This window comes from Amblyomma maculatum, chromosome 11 (genome assembly GCF_055883805.1).
Source record: "Amblyomma maculatum isolate TAMU_Amacu chromosome 11, ASM5588380v1, whole genome shotgun sequence".
Taxonomy (NCBI): Eukaryota; Metazoa; Arthropoda; class Arachnida; order Ixodida; family Ixodidae; genus Amblyomma; species Amblyomma maculatum.
The window spans coordinates 76207543-76229094 of NC_139354.1; the positions used below are offsets into that span (position 1 = coordinate 76207543).

The following is a 21552-nucleotide window of genomic DNA, read 5'->3' on the forward strand; positions in this document are numbered from 1 at the left end:
AGGATTTTGAAGTGCTTTGTGGTCTCTCCTTTCGTAAGTGGAGCTCTTCAATAGCCCCCTACTGGCTGCATCCGACTTGCAAATGGGCTTTCACGAACGCGACATCAATATAAAGTTTGGAGTACTTTGCATCCTCTGAAATTCGCGTGCCCCATCGAATAAATACGTGGTTACACGTGAGCAAACGGCGTCAGAAAATCATTTCTAGCTGTCGAACAGCATCAATCGTAGGCAGTAGCTTATGACACCAAAGGCCAAGTATTTGACACAGCATCGCCTTCGTACTCAGGGTGCCATCCTAAAAATTTTATAGGACGCTACTGACGTGGGTGGTGTTGATTAAATAGTGCTGCAATTTCGTACACCTCTCTCAATGTCATGTGGTGATAGGTTCTGAAGAGAACGATGTCATTTTTCATTGATTCTCAGTTAGGTGCTTATACATTCTTTCTCAGCTTCGATGCCCATAAAATATCAATGTTATGAGCTGCGCTGCTCGGATTCATGGTGCGCAAATTGCAAGCAAAAGGTACTCCAGCAAGGGCACACTTTGAAGGCTCCTCGCACCTGCTGTCAACATAATTAGGCCGCTACACTGTCAAGTCGTATCGGCAAGAACATCCTCAGCATGCCTCGCTACGCTTGTCCATGGATGAATCTAGAAATGCTAGGCTCAGATTTTCATTCGTGTAATGTGCCTTATGGGAGAAGCTCCGTAAACCCCGCTGCGCGCCCCTCCTCCGCAGTGGGCCCAAACCCAGTTTCGAACCTCGCAGCCTGCAAAGGTGGTTCTGTTTGTCTTGCAAATGTACTTCCTTTGACCCTCACCTGAAGTGCTCCCTTAGAGCCTCAGCTGCAGCCGTCAAATTACGGAAGGAGATGTGGTCTAAGAGAAGGAAAGTAATCTTAGATACTGCCTAAATGCACCGCTGTGAAATGCAGCGTGAACCAATTTCATGTCTTTGACTTAGATGAGTCGATCACATAATTTGAAACTATCATGGAAATAAATATTACATGGCATAACTACTATTTATTACTTCAAGAACAGCATGATGTAGGAAGCGGAATCTAATCGTTAGAACAAAAATATTTTTTTTTTCAGCCTAGGTAAAAAATTGTTATTTAGCGTTTCGTAACCTGACCGAAACAAAAAAGCGGGTGTTGTGTTTGTAAACACACCTGCATGTAAATATCGAAACTGTGAATTAACAAAATATGCCCTGAACACATGGAAGCCTATGTATAATTGGTTGCAAAAACAATTGTATGATATAGGATGTGCTACGGTACACCTATTTGAAGTACATGAGACAGTTGAAACTAGATTCATATATTTTGTTGCAAATGCTAGTTTGCTTTTGCGGTTCTGACAAAGATACTGAAGTCAAAGATCACAAATATGAAGCACTTCGGACGCAATATGGTAGTAAAAACTTTTAACAAATCATACAAATGGTGATTTTTAAATTAATTTCTAATCCACTTTCCCACTACAGTACTGAAAAGGAAAATACTTGTACAAGTCGAGAAGTATTTAGCACACACTGTGCCATTTTAATTCATTTATATCGGTCGAAACAAGAAATTATAAACGTGTGTTTTGGAAGAACACGTTCATACTTCCGGTACATTCAGCGCCTTTGTAAGCATGTTACATTCTTAAAGCTCAATTTCAGTACTTGGGAAGCATGAGCTTATGAACAATGACTTATTGCAACAAATATTTTAAGAGTTTATACATATCCACAGACAAAATTTAGCCCCTACATTTTCAATGCACTCTTCGTGGTAGATTTTAGAATTTCATCTGCATTGTTTGGTGTATTTCGTTAATATTGTCACGGTATTGGCAGCAAATTATTGATGATAAGATATTGTCACTTTGCCTACCGAGAGCTTAAATTCCTCGGTCATGTCGTAAGCGCTGCCGGCGTGAAGCCCGACCCTGACAAGCTTACTGCTGTTGCGGCATTTCCGATTCCACGTGACAAGAAAGCTGTTCGCAGATTTTTCGGCTTGTGCAGTTATTACCGGCGTTTTATCGATAACTTCGCTGATCTTTCTGAACCGCTGACTCGGCTCACCCGGGGAGACACCCCTTTTGTTTGGAGTCACGAGCAAGAAGCTGCTTTTACCGAGTGCGTCTCAGTCTCCATTCGCCGCCTGTTCTAGCCCATTTCGATGAGCACGGTGAGACAGAAATCCACACTGACACCTGTGACATTTACCTTGGGGCGGTTCTCGTGCAACGTCAAGAGGGTGTGGAACGAGTTGTCGCCTATGCCAGCCGTACCTTATCCCGCGCCGAGATGAACTATTCAACTACTGAGAAGGAATGCCTCGCCATTATTTGGGCTGCTGCAAAATTTCGCCCCTACCTTTATGGTCGCCCATTTAAAGTGGTCACTGACCACCATTCGTTCTGTTGGCTGGCCAACCTGCGTGACCCATGCGACCGCCTGGCGCGATGGAGCCTTCGCCTACAGGAATTTGACCTCCCTATAGTCTATAAGTCCGGACATAAGCATGAAGATGCTGACGCGCTCTCTCGTGCGCCCGTCAAGCTCGCTTCACCACACATGGGTGACTCTGGCAGTTTTCTCGGAGCTGTTGATGCTTCAGATATGTCTCATCAGCAGCGTGCTGATCCAGAGTTACGAGCCCTGATCGATTATTTAGAAGGTCAGCCAGCCACAATACCTAAGTGCTTTTCTCGGAGCCTCTCAACATTCTGCCAGAGAAGGGGTGTACTCTATAAGCACAGCTCTAGATCCGAGTCCAGAACCTACCTCCTCGTGGTACCCGCAGCTCTGCGAGAGGAAATCATTTCCGCGTGCCACGATGAACCAACTTCTGGCCACTTGGGCTATACTCGCACACTTGCTAGAATACGAAAGACATTCTACTGGCCCAACCTTGCCACTGTTGTTAGGCGCTATGTTAAGAGCTGTCGGCAATGTCAGCGTCGGAAGGTTCCGCAATCAAAGCCTGCAGGCCTCCTCGTGCCCATAATACCACCACGGGCACCGTTTGATCAAGTCGGCGTGGACCTTCTCGGTCCTTTCCCTCGATCCTCCGGGGGCAACCGCTGGATAATCATCGCCACAGACTACCTGACTCGATATGCCGAGACCAAAGCGTTACCTAGTGGTACAGCATCTGAAGTTGCCCATTTCTTTGTACACCAGATCATGCTGCGGCACGGTGCTCCGACCTGTATGATTACTGACAGAGGGACTGCCTTTACTTCACAAATGATGGCCGAAGTATTTCATCTCAGCGGTACGACGCACCGAAAAGCTACAGCTTACCATCCGCAGACCAACGGGCTGACAGAAAGGCTTAGTAAGACCATTGCGGACATGCTGGCGATGTATGTCGACGCCCAGCACAAGACTTGGGATGCTATCCTACCATATGTGACATTCGCGTACAATACGGCAATCCAAGTGACGACACGCTTCACGCCCTTTCGCCTAGTTGACGGCAGGGAGGTTCGGACGATGCTGGACGCAATGCTTCCTTGCGAAACAGATACCGAGCTTTCTACCGACACCGAGCACTTGGCCCAAGATGCTGAGCAAGCACGCCAACTAGCACGCGTTCACATCGCCCAGCAGCAGGACAAGGATTCACGCCGGTACGACCTCCGTCACAAACAAGCTTCCTACAACGCCGGGGACCAGATGTGGGTGTGGACTCCTGTTCGACGCCGTGGCCTATCAGAAAAGCTGATTTTCCGTTACTTCGGACCATATAAAATCTTGCGGCGCCTCAGCGACGTTAACAATGAGGTGCTCCCAGATGGCCCAGAGCAGAGAGGCCGTCGGCTACCTTGTCGAGAGACAGTTCATGTCCTACGCATGAAGCCGTATTTTACGCGGTAACTGAAAGACGGCATCTGCAAACTTTTTTTTTCGTTTGCTTTGTCCACCTGTGTGCACGTGTGCCGTGTGCGTCACGCTTAAGGAGGGAGGAATGCCAAGGGGCGCTCGGAGCGAAAGACGTTGAAATGGCGCTCGAAGAAAAAGGACGAAGTGAATCGGCTCTGGACTCGCAGGACGTACCTAAAGCTTGGACCGTGTAATTACACCTGCACCAGCTCTGATAACCTAGCCCTAGTCGCCAATACCGTGATAATATTACTTATAACGTTTTGTCAGCCTGCGGCTGGTTATACCAATTGCAATGAGAGTAAACAACAGAAATATTTATTATACTTTTTTGCGTGAGGAAAACACACTTACGACTTTGACGCCCTCCTCAGTGTCCACCAATACGGAAGCTTTGGTTCGGTCATCATGATACAATTTTTTTTCGTACTCTTCTTTCTTCATCTAAGGAGAAACAGATGTAGAAATTTCCTGAGTGAAAACTATATACAAAATATGTTAGACATAAAGGCACACAACTACATATGTTTGTACTTACGTAAAGGTGCATCGGTTCACTACTTCCTTCAGATATAAAAAGGAAGTCATCAGAGAACACTTCACTCCTCTCCAGGTTTAATGTGATTGCTTCATTTATCTTAAGCACTTTCTGTGGACTTTCTGCTCTTTCTGCCAGTAAGGCTGGGTAAACAATACCATGATCTAGAATGAAGCAAATGCAGAGTGACCAATTTTGCGTATTTGGTATACGGGGGAAGAGAACACGACGACATGAAGAAGCTTGCATTCTTAATACACTTCATCGGGAAAAATACTTATATTCTTGATGTTTAATTGTCTCTCTGCACCATGCTAATCAGCAGAGCGGTTCCAACAAATCAGTTGTAAGAGAGGAGGGTAAACAAAAGTTATTGCATTACCATCACTTTATTGTTAGATATGTGCAGGGTTGCAGTAAAAACCCATTGGCCTAGGGAATCAAGGCACGAAATCACTTGAATAGAAGATCATTCAGAACAACTGAACTGCTCAATTTTATAACTTTCTTACAATATACGACAATGCGGAAGCGTTCGCACCGAGATCCGCAAGCAGTTTTTCCTGCCATTGCAGTATTTCAAGAAAGGATTGTTAATAATGTATTTATAGGCGCATCAAAATATAATCCACAGTATTCCTGTGTCAAATAGGGGAAAAGAACCACTGCAAGCAGTGCGGCAGTTTGCCCTAGGAGTAGATCATCGTCCTCTGAAGGAGCCAGATTGATGTTAATGCCTAAAATTAAATTAAGTGCCTTATGTTTAGCAACGTATAAGGTAGAATGCAAATGCTCTCTACGGCGTCTCACAATAAGAATACCGCATTTGAGACCACAATATTATATTGTGTTGCTGAATTCTAAGCTTCCAGAAAGCCAGACATTGTTCCTCAGGCTTCAACTTATGTCTCCCAATTACAGAATCCTAGCAAATAATCTGGAAATCTACGCTTATGCTCCTCTCAGTCATAGTAGCCACCCCGCCTCGCATATGTAGCCAAATCGCTTTTTGCAACGTTATCAAAGGAAAATAAAGCTTTTGTATATAGTCTACTATTCCTTGCAGTGCGTGTTATATCTTGCATTAATCGCATCTTACTAACAGCTAAAACAGTTATCGCAAATAGACAAAGAAAATGGCCTGAAATAGTATAGAAGACCAATAAAAAACGTCTTTCTCTCTCTCCAATGCTACCATTCAACAAAGAGTTCAAATATGTAATAAACCTGCTTGTAAAATAAAAAGGGGGCAAAACGAAAGCTACAGAACAACAGCACAACTCGTTCATTCTCGTTTTCGTTTCCTTCGTTACTTTCAGTGCTTGCATTATTCAACCCGCGGAGCTTATTTTTGGGGGCATATGATAAAGTTGTAATGAAAGATTTCTTTTCGTGGAATGGTCCACATAATAGATTTCATGTTGTCAACTTTCCTCATCCAGTTTATGGAAAATGCTTCGTGGTTGCAGGACGCCATCGTTGATAATGAGCAAAGATGCGCTTAAATAATGCGGCGGAATTATAGGCAGCTATGTTGCTTAATATACTTTTATTTATTGGAGAGCCGTCGCCTTTTAAAATGATAATGGCTGTAGAAGTGTTTTGGGAAATGTTGTTTGTAAGCAAAAGAAAACAGTCCTAAAAGTTAGCGCGGGAAAACTGCAGACAGAATGCACTGTGTACAAATGCTTGTGCAATTTGGACTTAAAATTCGGAAACGGCAGCATGCGCATGCGTCTGCAGACACAAGTGAGAACTTTGTTTCAGGCAGCATTTTGCGAGGGTACTTTGAGCTGCATTTTAGTCATTACTTGATACGTGATTAGGATATGCTGATAACAGAGTTGATGACAAATCTCACGTTTGGGGTGTGTTCAAATTCCTTACTTACCTTGTACTTCCATTTGATATCTGCTAAAACTGACAAAAAATATAGCTCATATGCTCGCTAACTTTAGGCCGATAGTTAGCGGTCCTACTGCAACTGATGTTTGGATATTATAAAACAGCCGAAATTACGGACTGTTCAGAAGTGCACTTCCCAGAATACTATAAAATCGCAATATTTTCCTACTTTTTGGGGCGCGCATTTGTTTTATATTGAAATATTTTATACATACATATATATATATATTCCTGAGAACTGCGGCAAACTTGCTGCTCAAAACTGAATAATTAGCGCCATGGTGTTCCGTCTCGTCTCACCGTCGCCCAGGGCTTGCCTTTCGTCATCTGCTGCGAGTTCTTCCTAAGCAGCGCACGGCCGATCTCCCATTTCCCGGCGGGAAAACTGAAACATTCGACCTTCGGGGGTAGGCCCGCTGGACGTCGCTGCACGGGAGACCCCCCTATCGTAGCGGATACGCAAAGACTACGCATCGACATTGGAAAAGTCCGCGGTTGCCAAACATAACCCCACCCCGACGCCACCACGACGCACCCGCAACTACGACTAATTGCTGGTGGAACAGATTACGCGACAACGCACACGCAAAAACGACCAGTTGCCGTTGGAACAGAAGACGCAGCAACGCAACCGCAACGACGACCAATTGCCGGTGGAACAGATGACGCGACAACGCACCCGCAATGATGATGAATTGCCGGTGGAACAAACGCTGCAACAACGCACCCGCAGCGACGATGAATTGCAGGTGAAGCAGACCGCGTACACCTACGCAGAGAAGCCAACGATTCAGATGCCTGACATTTGTGAACAGCTTTCGTTGCCCATACCCGTAATACTGTGTGGTCGCCATGTTCGAGTTTTGTTCGATACTGGCAGATTGAGGCAGATGAGCGAGATCGTAAGAAGACAGCCTTTGTCACACCCGATGGCCTTTACGAATTTAAAGTTCTACCTTTCGGACGTTCTTCCGCGCCGGCCACAATTGAGCGGATGATGGACACTGTCCTCGCCGGCCTTAAATACCAGTGTTGCCTAGCCTGCCTAAATGACTTGGTGGTCTTTGCAGAATTGTTGCAGAACACCTTCAGCGCCTGTGGTCAGTACTTGAAGCCCTTCCATCTGCTAACCTAACATTTAAGCCACGAAATGCAACTTTGGCTACGGAGAATTCAAATTCCTAGGTCATGTCGCCAACTTCACCGGCGTGAAGCCCGACCCTGATAAGCTTGCTGCTGTTGCGGAATTTCTGATTCTAAGTGACAAGAAAGTTGTTCGCAGATTTCATGGCTTGGACAGTTGCTACCGGTGTTTTATTGATAACTTCGCTGATCTCGCTGAACCGCTGACTCGACCCACCCAGAAGACACCCCTTTTGTTTGGCTTAACGAGCAAGAAGCTGCTTTTGCCGAGCTGCATCTTTATCTCCAATCGTCTCCTGTTCTACCCCATTTCGATGAGCAGGGTGAGACAGAAAGACATACCGATGCCAGTAACATTGGCCTTGGAGCGGTCCTCGTGCAACGACAAGAGGGTGTTGAACGAGTCATCGCCTATGCCAGCCGTACTTTATCGCGCGCCGAGATACACTATTTAACGACAGAAAAGGAATACCTGGCCATTATTTGGGCTGCTGCGAAATTTCACCCCTACCTTTATGGTTGCCCATTTTAAGTGGTCACTGACCACCATTCCTTGTGTTGGCTGGCCAACCTGCGTGACCCATGCGACCGCCTGGCGCGATGGAGCCTTCGCCTACAGGAGTTCGACCTCACTATAGTCCATAAGTCCGGACATAAGCATGAATTCGCTGACATGCTCTCTCGTGCGCCTGTCGAGCTCGCTTCACCAGACACGGATAGCGCTGGCAGCTTCCTGGTAGCTGTTGATGCTGCCGATATCACTAATCAGCAGCGTGCCGATCCTGAGTTGCGAGCCTTGATCTGTTATTTGGAAGGTCAACCAGCCTACATACCTAAGTGATTTTCTCGGAGCGTTGATGAAACGATTGAACACCTCCTTTGCAACTGCCCTGATTTTGCACCTGAACGAGCTACGCTGCGTACTGCATAAGACCGCCTGGAAACTCACCCCTTAACGGAAGGGAAGATCTTGGGACCATGGCCACAATAGGCATCTGCGCTCAAAACCTACTAGGCACTTCTTCGATTTTTAAGAGAGACTAGCTTGATTGAAAGACTGTGATTTACTCACCTCCTTTCGTTTTCTACACTCCCATTTTATTCCCCATTCACCTTCCCCGGTGCAGAGTAGACAACCCTAAATTCATTCTTTCTGGTTAGCATCCCTGCCTTCAGCCCTCCTTTTCTCCTCATCCTACTCCTCGGGGCCTCTCAAATGCCTCAGAAGAGATGTGCTCTATAAGCACAACTCTAAGTCCGAGTTGAAAACCTACCTTCTCGTGGCACCCACAGAACCGGCTATCACAGGACCGGGGTAATTTGAGGAATAAAGAAGAGGCCTTCGCCCTGATGTGGGTATAGTAAGGCTCATGATGATGATATAGTGTACATTCGTTGTTCTGCAATCACAGTAGCGCTCTGCACAACAAACACTCGTCCATTTTGTCGAGTTGCATGAATGACTACCAGGAAATATACCTTTTTAACCGATACTTCTGGATCAGCCAATCTTACGTATCCTTGTCGATTTTAACGAAAAAGGTTCTGGGGACATGCTGATGAAACCAGGGTCTGACCGGGGCCTGACAATCGCGGCATGGTTTACGGGCAGTTCCAGATTTGTGCTGCAGATCGAGGTTCTGCAGGGTCATTGACTACCCAAAAGGCTCAGCGATATTTTTAATGGGAGAAGTTTTACAGGATGTTAGAGGATTCCATGAACATTTTATTGACCAGCGTCAAGCTCGACATAGCCCGAATTTGACGAACCTACATGGCTTTCTTCTTTCTTCTTTAGAGAGTTCAGCGTTCCGCTACTTGGAATTATCGGCTTAACCGGATAAATTCTCGCCTCCTCAAGTTGTTCTTCAATGTCACTTCTTGAACACGTTTTTCAATATTGTTATGCGGTTTCAAGCTCAGCTATTGACAACCGCTGAGCGGACCGATATTGTTATTTTTGTAGTGGCGTTCTTTAGCGGGGATGTGGAAATGTGTCATGAGCATAGGTTTATATTCAGCAGTTGATGTTTGCTTCTTAAATTGAACCTAGGCCTGGGTTTATGCGGCATAAGCAATGTTTAATTAGAATAATATTGCCTACCAGCACAGCCATAACTGTGCCGAGAAGCGCATATGTCCGCTCTTCCGTGATAACCGATGCCATGTTTCCGCTTAAAACGTTCTAAATATTTTAGGTTCTTTCTACTCACCTTAGACAATGAGTTGGCGGGGATTATGCATAAAAAGAATGCTGAAGGTTTTAATGTAGTACAGCTAAATATGATGAAATTTTCAGTTATATGTTGCTCAGTATTGTCTTTTGGTTGAAATATTTATATATTTATGGAGGGTTTGGCATAAGAGGTGTGTAAAGTCTAGCGTTCAAAACAATAACCTTCCTAAGTAGCAAGTTCTTACAAAACAATTTCTTTATTGTTTGTTCGTCTCCTTCTGCCCGTTAAAATGAGGCAGCGCATAAAATAGAAATTCTTCTCAACAATTCAGCATGTAACTTGAAAAATTGGGCGCGCTTCATTCATTGCTGTAAACGCTTATTCATAGCTCTTAGGGGAGGTTTATACACCATAACATTATTAAATGAAAAATAACTATTACCTCATTTCTGGAAGACAGTCTAAACGCAGCATGCACACGCGCTTTCATTAGCGCTTTTTATTAAACTTTGCCTTAAACAAAGAAAGAATGGCAGATGATGTAACTGAAAGACAGTTGAGTCATATTTCCGTAATCATTTCGGTTTAGCGGTATTTTATTTTTTCAAATTTGTGGCATTAAATACTTATAAATAAAATAGCGGAAAACAACTGTTTGTTATGTGACCAAAAAGGTCGGATCTATACAACACAGAAAGTCGTCCCAATGATGGTTATTTACGGTAGAGTTTAAGCAAGCAACTATTTTCATTTCCTCCAAACGAGGGCGCTCTGATTAGGTAAGCTCTTGAATATTATATTATTTGACGGTCAATAAACACGAAATCTTTCATCGGCAAGAAGTAAAACTGAAGTACACACCTTTTAGTGCTGACGCCTTAAGCAAGCTATAAAGACAAAGCAGCGCCCGGCCGAGCAGAACCATGGCTCCACTATCTATGTGCGGCACAAATAAGTGTCCGCACAAAGTATATATAGGTGTCTTTTAGCCCACAAGGTTTTGTTCGATAAAAACTGAGAACCAGACTTGCACAACAGCCCTCTGCGTCATACGAATGGCACCTGGTGATATTCGCTAAAATAGGTCCACAGAAAGCGCTCCCAATGTGACATTTGTCGCCGCACAAAGAGCGGCGCGCATTGAAACACCTGCTGCTGGACAGATCCAAATCTTCTTAGTGTGGTCATCTTACTAGAGCACGGCAGTTGTTAATTATTTCTGTTTTCGTTGTGGTTGAGGCATGGATTCCTCTCGTAGAATATGTTTATTTTCGTGCTAGTGCAAATTACCAGATATTTACTCTGGCCCTGTTTTGTCATGTATATTTAGCATGTATATTTTGTCACACTATGCATATTTGCTTGGAGACGATTTTAGGTTGATCTTTAGCCCGCAAGAATGCCACTCACAAAAGCTCCCCTTATATGTTGGCAGAAGTCAGTAAGCCAGGTAACATTTGGAAATAAAGCACCATTAGCCTGATTTGAACTGGCATTTTAAAAGTTCGCTTGCTGCGGGTGGGTCTCAATAATAGGAAACACAGATACAAGCTGCAGATTTCAGTTGGGCAAAAGTTTCTGAATTATTCGATTGCGGGCACTAAAGGATAATTCAGCTTGTGCTCAGACACTGTTAAAACTATTTTCTGGTTTTTACGTCCTCTATTGTTTCGTTATTCGCGCATTTTAGTCTTCCACTGTTAGCTATGTTTCAATATGCCTTTTGTAATTTGTGCTTATAAAATAAAGCCTACTGCCCGGCATTAAAGTAAATGTTTTTGGTGAGTAAGATGGTTTGATGCCCTGAAATGGAGGGAAGAGAAGATGAGGTCGATGAAGAAGCTGCTCGTGCTTGACTCGCAAGTCGACATAGCTGCGTCTTCGACGTTTGCTCTGTGTCAGTTAGAATTAGGTGTCGATCCCAGTACCTCTTGCACTCCGCCTTCCCCCATCTGAAATTTCTGCTCATGTCGCAACCTGCGCTCCGCTATTTCGATCCTTCAGCGGCCACAGAAGTGCATACCGACGCCAGCAGTGTTGGAATTGGCGCGGTTCTTGTCCAGCGCTGCGACAGCAAGGAGCAGATCCCTTAGTAACCCGGAGCGCCATTATATGGTACGGAAGTGTGATGTCTTGCAATCGTTATTGCCACAGAAGGCTTTCGCTCGTATCTTCATGGACGCCCGCTTACAGTTGTCACAGATCACCATGTCCTTTGCTGATTAGTTAACCTCAGGGACCCTTGGGGCCGCCTTGCACGATAGGCCCTACGGTTACAGGAATATGACTTTACAACCATATAAAAAACTGGCCCTAAGCACGCTGATGCAGACTGCATTTTCCGCCTTCCTCTTTCTACAACGGAATCTGATGCTGATGATATCGATAACTGCGTCACGTCGGTATCAGTTGCTTTTTCTGACATCCCCACGTTTATAAAAAGACAGCGGAGGGATCCCAACTTGGAACCTCTCTTTGCAGTGGCTCAAGATCGGTCTGGTGAATTGCGTGTGAGTGATCGCCTCCTCTGGAAGGAAAACTATTCCTCTACGAGTCCCCGCTTTCTCCTGGTTGTTCCGAGGAGTCTATACCATTCTAGATTGCAGGTCATGCCCGATGACCATAGTTCCGGGCTACAAATGCTAAAAATGACCCTCAAGCATGGCAGCGGGGCAACTTCAACTCATCCTCCCACCCCGTGCACCATTTGAGCAAGTGGGCTTTGTTCTACTTGACCCCTTTTCGCTATCACATAATGGGAACCATTGAATCATTGTTTGCGTGGACTACCTCACTCGATACTGTGAAACAGAAGCCATACCCACGGTCAATGTGTATAAAGTCTCGTGCTTTGATTATCAGTGATCGTGGTCGCAAATTTACTGCCGATGTCATGGAGGAGATGCTCAGTTTCTGTGCCTGTGATCTTCGCCATTCATCGCCTTGTCATTCGTAAACCAACGATCTATCTAAATGAACACACCACCAGTAGGATCACCAACATGCTGTCTATGTACGTCGACGCAAATCATAAGAACCGGGATAGTGTACCACCATTCATTACCAGCGCTTTCAACACCGCCCGTCATGAGACCACTGGCTTTAGTACATTCTTTCTGCTCTACGCTCGCCACCCACAATGTACCTTAGACACCATCCTCCAGTTTTCAGCCAGTAGTGAAGACCCATTGGTAACCGAGACAACCTGCTTTGCAAAAGAAGCCCGTCGGCTTGCTCGATTTCGTATCTTAGCATTACAGGATTCCTTAAAAGCACGGTACGACGCCCACCACCACCCCGTCATTCACCAGCCTGGAGGTTTGGCCTTTCAGTTGCGGCCTGTCAGAAAGCAGGGCCTGTCACAAAAGCGTCTGTGTCACTACGATGAACCACTTGTAGTCCTTGCCCAACTAAGCGAGCTCAAGTATCGCGTCACTCGCCTCAACAAAAGCGGCCGTCGCTCTGCGAAAAGTGAAGTCGCACACGTCGTCCGTTTAAACCCTTACCGATACCTCGACGCTATTTAAGTCGACCAGCGGGCTTCAGCTAGGTCAAGGAAAGTGTGAAGCCCAGAAATGGAGACAAGAGAAGATGAGGTCGATGAAGGAGCGGCTCCTGCTGGGACTGGCAAGTGGTCACAGCTGCGTGTTCGGCATTTGTTCTGCGTCAATAAAACCTCGCGCGTAACAATATCTTCGTGCTTGACTAAAGTACTATTCTGATGGGGATGCTGGCTTGGGTGTAATCAGACAACGACCGCATGTCATCACCAACCGACCAATACCTTCCCTGTTTACTGACTATCAGTCTACTATTGCGAAGAAATATAAACAAAACATTAAGATTCCGCTCACAACAAACTAAGTTCATCAAAGGCAAGACTGGTCATCTATTCTTGCAAGTCAGTCCCTGTGATACCCCTTATACCGAAAAGTCTGCAATCGTTTGGATTTTATATGCGACAGTAATGTAACTTGTATGCAACCTGACATATGGCATACACTAGTTTACCTCGCGAGACAGTTCTTGAATAGGCGTACCTGGCGCTACACGCTGGCGATGGAGCGAGAAGGCTAGGCATTCATTGCATCTCATACTCCAGAACAAGATTAATAATTCCGGCCTGTTGAAAACATTCGCATGTAAAAATCTCTACAGAAATGCAAAATTATAACTATTGCTCCTGTGTGGCCTCTACAAAAAGTGGCACACATGTGAATAATGCCTAAAATGGCAGGCAGACAAGCTTGAGGGCAACGGACGAAAACGGATTAGTATAAGAAAACATATTACTTTGATTAAGCACATTGTATTCGAACTAGTTTTCTATGGCATGAATGTGAGTTTTAGCTGGCAAAATATGATGTAGGGCTCTTCCTGACGTTTCGAGTTATCTAATCGACCGAGTTTCTTTCCATCAATCAAGCTTTCCTAATGAATGTGTGATCTAAGACCACCTCCGTACTGCTGTGTAGTAGCGTTTTGCTATCCTCGGTATTTAATCAGCGCTGACGACAAGGTGACGACTATAGAGTTTTGTACAGGCGTTTCATCATTTATTTCATTTCTTCCGAATATGCACTACGAAAACGAAAGAGCGATGCTGTTTAATAACACTTAGAGAAAGTTTGCTAAACAAAAGCCCTATTATTTTAAGCATAATATGTGCATTGGACTTCGCTATCAGGAATTCTCAAGGAAACAAGGCTCTTTCGGTTCAAAATATATCTTTTTTAGCATCACTGTAGCCATGTTTTGATAAAAACACTTCGGAAACATTATTCCCTCGAATACATATCAAAGTCTTAACGAAACCGTATTTGCGGAGAATTCAGGGTTTCATCCTATCGTTACCCTTGCCATTTGGCATGCATATGCTAGTTACGTTGATGGCTAGTTTGTTATTAGAAATCGAACTGATTACATATGGGGCCCAATGGTTTGCCATTAGTTACTACTGCAGATTTACATCATTAAATGAGTATAATGCTGCTTCATGAGCCTCAGTCACTTTGCGATTTTAAACCTTATAAACAAGAATGATTTTGCGCCTTGTTTTCTCGCAGCCCCAACAAACAAAGCCCATTTAACCCGCTGCAAAGTGTCTATGGCAACCTTTCATTTCGAGAAACTCGCGGAGGGAAGATGTGGTGTTAAGGCACTATTGCATCGGCTCTAAGGTGAAGGTTGGTGGTGGTGGCAAAACATTGACTTAAGGGCTAGGGTGCATACAGGGAATGGGATGATTCCTGATTTTGATTAGCGTTCTTCATACCATGACTGGCAGAGACCGCGGCAGCCCACTCCACCTGCATCTACTGCTAGGTCGAGTCCGAGCTGGAGACCGCGATCCAAGAACTCTCCTTGCATGAAGGCTTATTGTGGTGAGCTGGTAGTCAGTATTTAAACATGATGCGATCAAAGGTGTCCCTCTGTGCGCCACATACAGTGGTTCTGGAGTCGTCTCGACCCGCGTGAGCCAATTCCATGCAGTCCGGTAGGGAAACATTATCCTTTTAGCTGTCTCCACAATATTTTATGGGGTACGAGAGTAAGGTATCAGTTGGAAATAGAGTTATTGTTCGTGGGAGTGAAGAGTTATACCTTGATAAGTGAGCAGTTGATCTCGAGCTTTTTCAGCCTTCGTTATGACGCACTCAATTAAGTAGAGCTCCAGCTTTTTAGTAGGCTGCCTCGTTTCCGCAGCTTATTGCATGGCCTTGTACGGAGAAGATGTGAATCCATCTGGAGGCTGTGGAGTGGTAGATTAGGACTTGATGGGTGGCTGAATGAGCCTGCCCTCTTGGGAAGCTTTGTATAAGAGGTTTAAATTGCTAGAAATATATGTTGCAGGACAAAATAATAGAGCCTGACCTATAATAGCTCCCTATTCGACCTCTTTTGACAGTTCTGCTTTGATAGAGACCCTAATCTTATTTGGCAGCTATGTGGTAGGCACATAAAAACGGATAGGATTTGCCGTGAAAATGTTGGTCCCTTTTATGTCATTGACATAGGCTTTGTGCAACGCCTTGTCATCAGCATCTCATCATGGCTTGGGATGAGCAGGATGTATATCAGGTAGTTGATGTATGGTTAAATTGTTCCGGATGCACTGTGGAAATAGATGGCTGTTATCAGAGGGCGACTTATTGGTTGCAAGGTGTGTGGGTAAGATAAAACCTACACGTCTCTATGGGGAAACGTCTTTTGATCTTTAACATCCTCCTATTTTGGTGCTATTATGTGTTGTGTGCAAGTGAAGCAACAACCAGACGAAAGGTAATAACGGCTGATAACTGTGTGGTGCGCCCAAACTGATTCATCAGTACAACCTATGTGCAATTCTTAGCGTCCACTATTGCTCGTCATAGGGTACATACGGGATTTGCATTATCGACATATAGCGGGTATACAGAAACTCTTGTTTCTAGTGGTGTCCACAAGTAAAATGTTAAAAACAGCTGGCTTTACTTCATTCTTATCGCAACACGTTATTCTTGTATTGATTATTTTGTTGAGCATGCAAATATTCTGGAACCAATTGCTTCATCAAATAATGCGCGAGCTAAACTTTTTATGAATGTTGTTTGTTTCCTGTACAAGATATTGTAATACCCGTTATAATAGCGCCCATTTGCAGTATTTACAAGTTAGACATCATAAGCTACTTGGTCGCGCTGTCATAAAACAGTGTTAAGAAACGTGAACGATAAGGCCACCAAAAATGAGCAAGCGGAGCAATCCACCTTGATGTCTTTTCCATTCTTCGAGTTGGCACTGATGCTAATATTTAAGCAATTATAGAACGCCTGCTAAACAGCAAAATAATGTTGCATTCCAGCATTGCTAAAATTACAGACGAGCCAACCTACAAAAAAAGCCTAGGATCTGAAACAAATTGACATATCTTGGTTTTAAGAGAACATTGCAACAGAATCCTGCATAGCGTGGCAGTAGCCAACGGTTTGCGTAGCCAATGGCTTGCAACAAGTTTATGCTTGTCTTAAATGCACCATTAAATATTTTTATGGCTCCTAAGCCTTCAAGAGAACGAATTTTCATGTTCTGGTTCTGCCCGAAAGCGACAGGATAAATAAAAAAAGTTTGCAAAGACACAAAGCATCGAAAACCGCAGCGCAGCACAATATGCTGTCGCGCCTCACGATAATGCATTGTTACGATTAAAATACAACAGGGGCCTGAGCTTAGAAGCGCTAAGATAGCGGAAACCACGGCGCAAATAGGGGGATGCGACAGCACCGAAAGGTTCCGAGCTGTGCAAGAAACATTCCTTATGGCGTGGCAGCAGCTCAAGCAAAATACCTACCCACATCAAGAGGAACTGTTCCAATGTTCGCGCTGGTGAGTCTCCGCTCCACCGTCGGAGTATATAAGGCAGGCGCCTGCCGCTCGCAGACTGCGCAACCACTTCTAGCATGTACCCACTGGAAATCTCCCGTGCTTTTCGTATACCTCCTTGTCTACCTTCGGGGCTTGGAGATAACATGCCTTACTGCGAATGTATTTGCATCTGTCTGTAAACGTTTTCCACCTCCCCCCCCCCCCCCCCCGCCCCAGACTGACCGCTGTCATGTGCAATGCGCTGCATGTTAATCCATCAAGACAAATCGATATGAAAAGACCACGCATAGCTCGGATAACTAACAGGAGCCGAGGACGCCCCACGATCTAGTTCAAACAGATTTCTTGATTCAACCGGCGAATTGGCGCACCTCTCTACATATCCAGTCAAATGGTCTCTCTTACAGAGAGAGAAGTTATGCGAAGGAGCCTCGCAAGCTGACTACTGGTAACTAAGACGAGCCTCAAAAGGTAAAGTAGACAAAGTTACTCTCAATGTGCAATGAACCATACGATGAAACTTCAATAAATGTGGCAATACGCTAGAGCAGTAGCGCTCATTAAGATGTTGAGAAGCTTGACGATACCTGCGGAAGAATCATTTTATGATTTGTGCCTTCCCAGAGCTGATTTTTATTGGTGCTACCCGTGCCTACATTCCTAAGGACATCGTGTGAGAACTCATTTTATTGAACTGCTTGCATGACCATACTATGCACCATCACTAAAAGCTGCACACAGTTCTCTTCCTGACTGAATCATTTATACTTCCCTATGTTGCGCAACATAAAAATAGAGTTTATTAAACAAAATGTTCCCACATTATCGAAGTGCATCCTTCATGCACTCAGTAACACCAAATCAGTTACGACTGCAGAACAACCATCGCACTTCTATGCAGTTCCCCTTGGTGCGGATTATAATTTTTATACCAGAGAGGCAATTCGACATCACTGGCGAAGTCATAAGCTTGTAAACTGATATAAAAGACATGACAAAGTCAGCAGAGTATAATAAAAACGACATCTGCACATACATAATTATGTGCAAGATGAAAGCGATGAACGGAGATGTGTACATGATATTAGCCGATAACAAAAGTAAGAAAAAGAATTTGTCTTTCTGAGCCTCTTACGACAGCTTTGCTGCTCGAAGGCACTTCTGGAACTGCTAATAAGGTAGAGAGATCTCAATCATTGTAACCGATTCTTAGAGCATTTACATTTCAAACATAGGTTGTCTAGATTATATAATGTGTGAATTTCAGGTGATATACAAAGAAACAGATTTAGTGCACGACACGGCATGTAAGTATTATCTTCTTTATCTTTTCAAGTGTATCCGGCGTAAGATTACAAGACGTCTTCTGTTTTGCATAAAGTTCACAGGCAACAACATCCTCCAAATTCGAAGACAGTGAGTCTGAATGTGTGCGGATGAAAATTATACATTATGTACGAAATAAAACGCCGTTCTGTTCCTGCTGAGGTTTTTAGATTGGCAATTGAAATAGTGCGACAATGCATAGATTGCGACCGAAGAGCTTTCTACATGTACTTTTAGTTTGCTTCGTGCATATGCTAACGGCAACACTGCTTTTACCGCACTGGCCATACTTTATCACTAAAATGCCAAATTTTGTCTTACAGTTTAAAACAGTGGTCATTTTACTTGCGTAAAACACGAACGCTTTGACGTATAGCTATTAATGACGTTAGCAAGGAAAGGTACGTTGTTTCCTTCATATTTATTTTCGCAGTGATAGAAATATCAGTGATGCGCATCCGTACTGATGTCTGTGTGAAAGCGAAATGCTAGCTGCTTTAGGCTAGCTTTTTATCAAATTTCATGCACAAGCTGGCATTGGCTTTTTAAAGCTTGACAAGAGTCGCTCTTTCAAAGAACCATAGGCCGCATTTAGTTTAACGAGAGCGCGAAAGAAAACGAACACCTCGATGCTCCATCAAAATGCCACTTAAGCATATTTAAATGCGGTAGTTCTGGTCCTCTGCAATATCAGTTTTGGAAGCACCTGTGCGACAGTAGTTACCGATAATTTCGCAGTCAGCGCATATGCATCCAGTACAAAAAAAAGCACATTTTAGTTAAATTTAAAATAACACTTAAAAGAAAAGAAGGGGCCTTTACGGGGGAAATTTGAGCGCATAACTACAAGATACCAGGAATTTAAACCTAAGTTCTTCGGAGCTAGCACGATATACGGTGGATACTTAAAGGGGACAGATTGCGCTCGAGCTGACCCACTTTAACAGGATGCTTTTTACATATTGAACCGCGTTTCAATTATCAAAGAATAAAATTGGCATTGAATCCTTATTCAAAACGCGTTTATAAAAACTTACATATTCTCTCGACACCGCAGCAACAAGCGCACGCGTACTTTAATCGCAGCCCGCCCCGTCTTTGCTGCATCATTTTCGCGGTCTTTTGTTAAACGTAACGCCGAAAAGGCTCCAGTTTTAGCTACGTCATGAAAACAGGCAAGTTTGAAATTCTTGCATCGCCGGATGTCGCGAGATACTGCAATGGCGCCAGCAGCGAGCATCGTCGCTAGGCTTATCATATTTCGCTACAGACGCCACTGCAGGCGACTCTTTGGGATTGGTCAGCGCTGTAGAAAACGGCCTACTAATAGAGCTGTCTTTCTCTCAATGTTATTGTGTGACAATAAAATGAAGACATGATTAATTACAGTATTGCGTTAGCAGAGGGGCTAATGTATGCAAAAAGATCGAATGAATCATGATGCACTGGCGGCTGCTATACAGCTGCGATAATAAACTTGCTGCCATTGCATTTATTACTCGGCACAAGACCTTAGTACCGGTCACCGATCCTCAATAAACATTCACTTTAGATATTCCCTTACACTTGGCCTTATTAGTTTAGAGAACAAATCTTAGCAAACTTTTCTAACGCCAGCGCAAGGGATCCACGGAGAGCTTGCGCAAGACGCTGCCGGTGCGGCTGTGGAGACAGGTCTGCCTTGGAAGATGCTTGAGCGCACGGTTACCGCGCGAGTCGGAAGGCATTCTAGAGCTTTGTTATAAATTACTTTTAAAAATACAGATTCGTCCTGCTGATCACCGCATCATGCATTTCATTTGCTAAATTTAATTGGTATTGTTTGCGTAGCCGAGAACGGCGGCGCGCTGTGCAATAACGAACCTCGACTTGCGTTTTACGTAACCTCGGTTAAGCGTAATGTCAGAGAACCCAGCCATGCAACATGAGTATTACCCAGACTAGGGCAAAGAAGAGTGACAGAATGGCCCCGAAATTTAGTGGGGCAAGTTTCATGGAGTCCAATTTGACCGCATCGCTGCTAAGATTCTACTTGAGTCATCGGCGCGAACATCATCAGTGCAAAACACCGCCAATTTCAATGGCAAAAAGTTGCTTTTCACGATAGAAACTCAAACTCATAAATGTTTCGTATCCTCTGAGAAGCGATAAAGCACCACGTCGCCGGGGCCAGCAATGCTTACCCAACAGAAAGAAATGAAGATATCCACTACAGTCGCTTCACGCAATAACACAAAATATTTGTTAATAATGACATCAGGAAAACAACTTCCAACATTGAAGAAGGCTCATTTTACAACCGAGCAAAGAGGCGCACGTAGAGGAGAACGGTGAAGTGCAGGGCGCGCTGCTTCCGAACCGCTGCGTGTGTGCTAGTAGACCGCGTGGAATCAATGAACAGGCGAACTCACAAGCACAGAACAACGATATAGCTGAAAACAACGCACCCACAAAAGATTGCGTTGATCTGTCGACCATCAGAGCGCAGTATGGAGCAGAGCAAGTGGACCAATCGCATGGCCGGTAGGCCAGCATCCCGAGATTGACGTCACATCCGCCTTTTCCTCAGTTTCGGCGTCCTTCCACCAGCGCTCTTGATAGCGACTAGGGCATTTTCTGCGGCGTGTTTTTATCAAGCAATTATGGCTTTTGGTATTGCCGGAAGTGAGAAAAAATTCATACACATTATTACCAAAGGCCTTTCTACCCAACCACTGCATTTCATGCAATTCGAAAACAGTTTCAGCTTGTCCTTACGCTACGCATTGAAGGGCTATGCCATAGTTTTGTAGGATACCAGCCCAAATATAAAGCCCTCTTTAAACTGGACGTTTAAACGTGCCTGCCTGACCTAGGTGTAACTTCAATGTTCTGTTCTTGGCAGATTGATTATGACATATTTTCTCCTTGTTGTCTGTATTCTGCCTCAGTTGTTCCCCATGCATTCTCATATCGCCCTCCCATATGAAGGGAGGGACTCCAGTTGGCAGCTTCTGCCAAACGTAATGTCAGGAAGCACTACTTCTAGTTAGCGCGCCGCCGTGTCGTGAGCTCCCAGCATCGTGCTCATAATTTTTCGTTCACAACGCCAACGCCCGCGGACAGCTTCCTAAGCCGTATGTTCGGTGCATAAGATTTTAACGCTAAAACAATGAAAAGCCTTCACAGAAATAGAGGCACAACCATCAAAGGCCATTCTAGA

General features: G+C 44.4%; 1 protein-coding gene across 1 annotated transcript in view; it reads right to left on the reverse strand.

Moving 5' to 3' along the window:
• Window positions 1-10640, reverse strand: part of LOC146174199 (venom metalloproteinase BumaMPs1-like) — a 38983-nt gene extending 28343 nt beyond the window's left edge. Inside the window, exons 1-3 of the mRNA XM_084584527.1 lie at window positions 10521-10640; window positions 4435-4598; window positions 4251-4340 (exon numbers count right to left, since the gene is read on the reverse strand). Coding sequence (XP_084440653.1) covers window positions 4251-4340; window positions 4435-4598; window positions 10521-10584 — 318 coding nt within the window. The 5' untranslated portion in view covers window positions 10585-10640. The remainder of the gene's footprint in view (window positions 1-4250; window positions 4341-4434; window positions 4599-10520) is intronic.
• Window positions 10641-21552: the final 10912 nt, after the last annotated feature.